Consider the following 8196-nt stretch of genomic DNA (forward strand, 5'->3'; position numbering starts at 1 on the left):
ATGAGGCCAATAAGCAATGAGGCCAATAAGCACTATGAGGCCAATAAGCACTATGAGGCCAATAAGCAATGAGGCCAATAAGCACTATGAGGCCAATAAGCACTATGAGGCCAATAAGCAATGAGGCCAATAAGCAATGAGGGCAATGAGGCCAATAAGCACTATGAGGCCAATAAGCAATTAGGCCAATAAGCAATGAGTTCAATAAGCACTATGAGACCAATAAGCAACAAGGCCAATAAGCACTATGAGACCAATAAGCAATATAAGACCAATAAGCACTATGAGGCCAATAAGCACTATGAGACCAATAAGCAATATAAGACCAATAAGCAACGAGGCCAATAAGCACTATGAGGCCAATAAACACTATGAGACCAATAAGCACTATGAGACCAATAAGCAATATGAGACCAATAAGCACTATGAGACCAATGAGCACTATGAGACCAATAAGCAATATGAGACCAATAAGCACTATGAGACCAATAAGCACTATGAGACCAATAAGCACTATGAGACCAATAAGCAATATGAGACCAATAAGCACTATGAGACCAAAAAGCAATATGAGACCAATAAGCACCATGAGACCAATAAGCACTATGAGACCAATAAGCACTATGAGACCAATGAGCACTATGAGACCAATAAGCACTATGAGACCAATAATCACTATGAGATCAATAAGCAATATGAGACCAATAAGCACTATGAAACCAATATGCACTATCAAATCAAATGTATTTATATAGCCCTTCTTACATCAGCTGATATCTCAAAGTGCTGTACAGAAACACAGCCTAAAACCCCAAACAGCAAGCAATGCTGGTGTAGAAGCACGGTGGCTAGGAAAACCTCCCTAGAAAGGACAAAACCTAGGAAGAAACCTAGAGAGGAACCAGGCTATGAGGGGTGGCCAGTCCTCTTCTGGCTGTGTCAGGTGGAGATTATAACAGAACATGGCCAAGATGTTCAAATGTTCATAAATGACCAGCATGGTCAAACAATAATAATCACAGTGGTTGTCGAGGGTGCAACACCTCAGGAGCACCTCAGGTCAGCACCTCAGGAGTAAATGTCAGTTGGCTTTTCATAGCCGATCATTGAGAGCATCTCTACCGCTCCTGCTGTCTAGAGAGTTGAAAACAGCAGGTCTGGGACAGGTAGCACGTCCGGTGAACAGGACAGGGTTCCATAGCCGCAGGCAGAACAGTTGAAACTGGAGCAGCAGCACGGCCAGGTGGACTGGGGACAGCAAGGAGTCATCATGCCAGGTAGTCCTGAGGCATGGTCCTAGGGCTCAGGTCCCCCGAGAGAGAGAAAGACAGAAAGAGAGAAAGAGAGAATTAGAGAGAGCATACTTAAATTCACACAGTACACCGGAGCAATACTCCAGATATAACCGACTGACCCTAGCCCCCCGACACATAAACTACTGCAGCATAAATACTGGAGGCTGAGACAGGAGGGGTCAGGGGACACTGTGGCCCCATCCGATGATACCCCCCGGACAGGGCCAAACAGACAGGATATAACCCCAAACAGCAAGCAATGCTGGTGTAGAAGCACTTTCCCAAAGCACAGCCCCCACACCACTAGAGGGATATCTTCAACCACCAACTTACCATCCTGAGACAAGGCAGAGTATAGCCCACAAAGATCTCCGCCACGGCACAACCCAAGGGGGGGGACGCCAACCCAGACAGGAAGACCACGTCAGTGACTCAACCCACTCAAGTGACGCAACTCTCCTAGGGACGGCATGGAAGAGCACCAGTAAGCCAGTGACTCAGCCCCTGTAATAGGGTTAGAGGCAGAGAATCCCACTATGAGACCAATAAGCAATATGAGACCAATAAGCACTATGAGATCAATAAGCAATATGAGACCAATAAGAACTATGAGATCAATAAGCAATATGAGACCAATAAGCACTATGAGACCAATAAGCACTATGAGACCAATAAGCAATATGAGACCAATAATGTCATGTCTTGTTATGTCTGTTCCTGTCCTTTCTCTTCATTCTCTCTCTCTGCTGGTCTTTTTAGGTTACCTTCTCTGTCTCTCATCCCTCAGCTGTTCTACATTTCCCCTAACTAGCTCATTCTCTCTTTCCCCACCTGTTCTCTCTTCCCCCTCTGATTAGGTCTCTATTTCTTTCTCTGTTCCTGCTACTTTCAGTGTCTGATTCTTGTTTGTGTTTTTTGATGCCAGAAGCAAGCTGTCGTCTCGTTTGCTTCCACCTTGTCCTGTCCTGTCGGAGTCTGCATGGCAGGTGCAACCTGCATTATACTACGTTCTTTTGTTCCATTGACTACGTTGGAAGAGGATTTATGCCATTCCTGTTTTTTATTAAAGAACTCTGTTTTCTGTTAAAACCGCGTTTGGGTCTTCACTCAAGTTCATAACAGAAGAATCAGACCAAGAATGGACCCAGCGGCTCCGGACCCTTTTCACTCCGCCGTCGAGATCCAGGGAGCGATGCTAGGCAGACACGAGGAGGAATTGTCTGCTGCTCAACATGCCGTTGAGACCCTGGCCGTCCAAGTCTCCGACCTCACAAGACGGGTTCACCAACTCCACCTCGATCCACCGCCCACTTCCAGGGTTTCCGAGTCTCCGGAGCCCAGGATCAACAACCCGCCGTGTTACTCTGGGAGCCCACTGAGTGCCGCTCATTCCTCACTCAGTGTGATGTGGTGTTCTCTCTCCAGCCCAACACTTACTCCAGGAGCGCAGCCCGCATCGCCTACGTCATTTCTCTCCTTACCGGACGGGCGCGTGAGTGGGGCACGGCAGTCTGGGAGGCGAGGGCTGAGTGTATTAACCAGTATCTGGACTTTAAGGAGGAGATGATACGGGTTTTTGACCGTTCTGTTTTTGGCGAGGAGGCTTCCAGGGCCCTGTCTTCCCTATGTCAGGGGAATAGATCCATAACGGATTATTCTATTGAGTTTCGCACTCTCGCTGCCTCTAGTGACTGGAACGAGCCGGCTTTGCTCGCTCGTTTTCTGGAGGGTCTCCACGTCGAGGTTAAGGATGAGATCCTCTCCCGGGAGGTTCCTTCCAGTCTGGACTCCTTAATAGCTCTCGCTATTCGCATAGAGCGACGGTTTGATCTTCGTCGCCGAGCTCGTGGAAAGGAGCTCACGTTCTCCGTTGCTCCCCTCTCCACATCACTGCCACCTGCCGCATCACTGCCACCCTCCCCGCCGGCTCGGATGCTGAGCCTATGCAGCTGGGGGTATTCGCATCTCGGCCAAGGAGAGGGAACGGAGAATCACCAATCGCCTCTGTCTCTACTGCGGCTCCGCTGGTCATTTTGTCACCTCATGTCCAGTAAAAGGCCAGAGCTCATCAGTAAGAGGAGGGCTACTGGTGAGCGCAACTACTCAGGCCTCTCCTTCTGGATCACGCACTACCTTTCCGGTCCATCTCCGCTGGCCCGGTTCATCGGCTTCCTGCAGTGCCTTGATAGACTCTGGGGCGGAGGGCTGTTTTATGGACGAGACCTGGGCTCGGGAACATGACATTCCTCTCAGACAGTTAGGGGAGCCCAGGGCCTTGTTCGCTTTAGATGGTAGTTCTCTCCCCAAGATTCAGCGTGAGACGCTGCCTTTAACCCTCACTGTCTCTGGTAATCATAGCGAAACCATTTCTTTTTTAATTTTTCGTTCACCTTTTACACCTGTTGTTTTGGGTCATCCCTGGCTAGTGCGCCATAACCCTTCTATTAATTGGTCTAGTAATACTATCCTATCCTGGAATGTTTCTTGTCATGTAACCTGTTTAATGTCTGCTATCCCTCCTGTTTCCTCTGTCTCTTCTTCACAGGAGGAGCCTGGCGATTTGACAGGGGTGCCGGAGGAGTATCACGATCTGCGCACGGTGTTCAGTCGTTCCAAGGCCACTTCTCTCCCTCCACACCGGTCGTATGACTGTAGTATTGATCTCCTTCCGGGAACTACTCCCCCCGGGGTAGATTATACTCTCTGTCGGCTCCCGAACGTAAGGCTCTCGAGGATTATTTGTCGGTTTCGCTCGACGCCGGTACCATAGTCTCCTCCTCCTCCCCCGCCGGCGCGGGGTTCTTTTTGTTCAGAAGAAGGACGGGTCCCTGCGCCCATGCGTGGATTATCGAGGGCTGAATGACATAACAGTTAAGAATCGTTATCCGCTTCCTCTTATGTCTTCAGCCTTCGAGATCCTGCAGGGAGCCAGGTTTTTCACCAAATTGGACCTTCGTAACGCCTACCATCTCGTGCGCATCAGGGAGGGGGACGAGTGGAAGACGGCGTTTAACACTCCGTTAGGGCACTTTGAATACCGGGTTCTTCCTTTCGGCCTCGTTAACGCTCCAGCTGTCTTTCAGGCACTAGTTAACGACGTCCTGAGAGACATGCTGAACATTTTTGTTTTCGTTTACATGGATGATATCCTGATTTTTTCACCGTCTCTCTCGATTCATGTTCAGCACGTGCGACGCGTCCTCCAGCGCCTTTTGGAGAACTCGTTTCATCCGTAATTTCGGTCAGGTGAGGTGGCAGCTCCTCTCACAGCCCTTACTTCTGTTAAGACGTGCTTTAAGTGGTCCGTTTCCGCCCAGGGAGCTTTTGATCTTCTTAAGAATCGTTTTACATCCGCACCTATTCTTGTTACACCTGACATCTCTAGACAGTTTGTTGTTGAGGTTGACGCGTCAGAGGTGGGCGTGGGAGCCATTCTTTCTCAGCGCTCTCTCTCTGACGGCAAGGTCCATCCTTGCGCGTTTTCTCTCATCGCTTATCGCCGTCAGAACGTAACTATGATGTTGGTAATCGCGAACTGCTCGCCATCCGCTTAGCCCTAGGCGAATGGCGACAGTGGTTGGAGGGGGCGACCGTTCCTTTTGTCGTTTGGACTAACCATAGGAACCTTGAGTACATCCGTTCAGCCAAACGACTTAATGCGCGTCAGGCTCGTTGGGCTCTGTTTTTCGCTCGTTTCGAGTTTGTTATTTCTTATCGTCCGGGCTCAAAGAACACCAAACCTGATGCTTTATCTCGTCTCTTCAGTTCTTCTGAGGTCTCCACCGACCCCGATGGGATTCTCCCTGAGGGGCGTGTTGTCGGGTTGACTGTCTGGGGAATTGAGAGGCAGGTAAAGCAAGCACTCGCTCACACTCCGTCGCCGCGAGCTTGTCCTAGGAACCTTCTGTTCGTTCCCGTTCCTACTCGTCCGGCCGTTCTTCAGTGGGCCCACTCTGCCAAGTTAGCCGGCCACCCCGGCCTTCGGGGTACGCTCGCTTCCATTCGCCAGCGTTTCTGGTGGCCCACTCGGGAACGTGACGCGCGTCGATTTGTCGCCGCTTGTTCGGTCTGCGCGCAGACTAAATCTGGGAACTCTCCTCCTGCCGGCCGTCTCAGACCGCTTCCCATTCCCTCTCGACCGTGGTCTCACATCGCTTTAGATTTTATCACCGGACTGCCTTCATCAGCGGGGAAGACAGTTATTCTTACGGTTGTCGATAGATTCTCTAAGGCGGCTCATTTCATTCCTCTCGATAAGCTCCCTTCTGCTAAGGAGACGGCTCAGATCATTATCGAAAATGTTTTCCGAATTCATGGCCTTCCGTCTGACGTCGTTTCCGACAGAGGCCCGCAGTTCACGTCTCAATTTTGGAGGGAGTTTTGCCGTTTGATTGGGGCTTCCGTCAGTCTCTCGTCCGGCTTTCATCCCCAGTCTAACGGTCAAGCCGAACGGGCCAATCAGACTGTTGGTCGCATTTTACGCAGTCTTTCTTTTCGTAACCCTGCGTCTTGGTCAGAACAGCTCCCCTGGGCAGAGTACGCCCACAACTCGCTTCCCTCGTCTGCTACCGGTCTATCCCCTTTTCAGTGTAGCCTCGGGTACCAGCCTCCGCTGTTCTCATCTCAGCTCGCCGAGTCCTGCGTCCCCTCCGCTCAGGCTTTTGTCCAGCGTTGCGAGCGCACCTGGAAGGGGGTCAGGTCGGCACTTTGCCGTAATAGGGCGCAGACTGTGAGGGCCGCTAATAAGCGTAGGACCAAGAGTCCTAGATATTGTTGCGGTCAGAGAGTATGGCTCTCCACTCAGAACCTTCCCCTTAAGACAGCTTCGCGCAAGTTGGCCCCGCGGTTCATTGGTCCGTTCCGTATTTCCCAGGTCATTAATCCTGTCGCAGTGCGACTTCTTCTCCCGCGCTATCTTCGTCGCGTTCCTCCGTTGCCGCCAGGTTTCCTCCTCGAGTGCGCCAGGAGGCGCTCGGTGAGTGGGGGGGGTACTGTCATGTCTTGTTATGTCTGTTCCTGTCCTTTCTCTTCATTCTCTCTCTCTGCTGGTCTTTTTAGGTTACCTTCTCTGTCTCTCATCCCTCAGCTGTTCTACATTTCCCCTAACTAGCTCATTCTCTCTTTCCCCACCTGTTCTCTCTTCCCCCTCTGATTAGGTCTCTATTTCTTTCTCTGTTCCTGCTACTTTCAGTGTCTGATTCTTGTTTGTGTTTTTTGATGCCAGAAGCAAGCTGTCGTCTCGTTTGCTTCCACCTTGTCCTGTCCTGTCGGAGTCTGCATGGCAGGTGCAACCTGCATTATACTACGTTCTTTTGTTCCATTGACTACGTTGGAAGAGGATTTATGCCATTCCTGTTTTTTATTAAAGAACTCTGTTTTCTGTTAAAACCGCGTTTGGGTCTTCACTCAAGTTCATAACAAATAAGCACTATGAGGCCAATAAGCACTATGAGACCAATAAGCACTATGAGACCAATAAGCACTATGAGACCAATAAGCAATATGAGACCAATAAGCACTATGAGACCAATAAGCACTATGAGACCAATAAGCACTATGAGACCAATAAGCACTATGAGACCAATAAACACTATGAGGCCAATAAGCAATATGAGACCAATAAGCACTATGAGACCAATAAACACGATGAGACCAATAAGCACTATGAGACCAATAAACACGATGAGACCAATAAGCACTATGAGACCAATAAGCACTATGAGACCAATAAGCACTATGAGACCAATAAGCACTATGAGACCAATAAGCACTATGAGACCAATAAGCACTATGAGACCAATAAGCACTATGAGACCAATAAACACGATGAGACCAATAAGCACTATGAGACCAATAAGCACTATGAGATCAATAAGCAATATGAGACCAATAAGCACTATGAGACCAATAAGCAATATGAGACCAATAAGCACTATGAGGCCAATAGGCCTGTGAGGAAAACCAGTTAGAAGACTGTAAATTGCTGTGGATTATAGTGTCTGGATTATAATAAGAAATAAGGTCGTGTGAGGAGACTGTCTGTACTATTATATGCACAACTGTCTGTAGTAAACCCTTGAGTTGTCAGTGTTCATAATCAATCCAATCCAACCACACTAGTGGTCTCACTATGAACCTAAAATAGTAGAAGAGCATCATTTTTCAAGTCTCACAAAATTACACCACAATCATTTTATTTTGTATTAGTGAGAGATAGCTCCCATCCAGGAGTTTATGGTGTGCAGTGGGAGTAAGTTAGAGCTATGTTAAAGGAAGAGAATTTACATTCGTTCTGCCTGGACTCCATTCAGTTACACCAGAGCAGGCCTGTTATGAGAAAGGAAATTTGTGTCTGTGCAAGAGTACTCAGGCTACAACATATACAGTGCCTTAGGAAAGTATTCAGACCCCTTGACTTTATCCACATTTTCTTACGTTACAGCCTTATTCTAAAATTGATAAAACTGTATTTTTTTCCTTATCAATCTACACATAATACCCCACAATGCCAAAGCAAAAATAGGTTTATAGACATTTTTGCAAATGTATTACAAATATAAAACGGAAATATCACATTTACGTAAATACTCAGACCCTATACCCAAAACTTGGATGGGGAGTGTTGCTGCACAGCTATGTTAAGGTCTCTCCAGAGGTGTTCAATCGGGTTTAAGTCCGGGCTCTGGCTGGGCCACTCAAGGACATTCAGAGACTTGTTCCAAAGCCACTCCTGCGTTGTCTTGGCTGTGTGCTTAGGGTTGTTGTCTTGTTGGAAGGTGAACCATCGGCCCAGTCTGAGGTCCTGAGCGCTCTGGAGCAGGTTTTCATCAAGGATCTCTCTGTACTTTGCTCTGTTCATCTTTGCCTTGATCCTGACTAGTCTCTCAGTCCTTTCTACTGA

At 48.5% G+C, this 8196-nt stretch overlaps 1 protein-coding gene across 1 annotated transcript; it reads left to right on the top strand.

Moving 5' to 3' along the window:
- Window positions 1-301: 301 nt before the first annotated feature.
- Window positions 302-7264, top strand: LOC135531400 (component of gems protein 1-like). The gene is made up of 3 exons (XM_064959440.1): window positions 302-726; window positions 1815-1989; window positions 6707-7264. Exons 1-3 carry the CDS (start codon window positions 302-304, stop codon window positions 7262-7264), a joined length of 1158 nt encoding a protein of 385 aa, XP_064815512.1.
- Window positions 7265-8196: the final 932 nt, after the last annotated feature.

Source organism: Oncorhynchus masou, unplaced genomic scaffold, assembly GCF_036934945.1.
Source record: "Oncorhynchus masou masou isolate Uvic2021 unplaced genomic scaffold, UVic_Omas_1.1 unplaced_scaffold_1581, whole genome shotgun sequence".
NCBI lineage: Eukaryota > Metazoa > Chordata > Actinopteri > Salmoniformes > Salmonidae > Oncorhynchus > Oncorhynchus masou.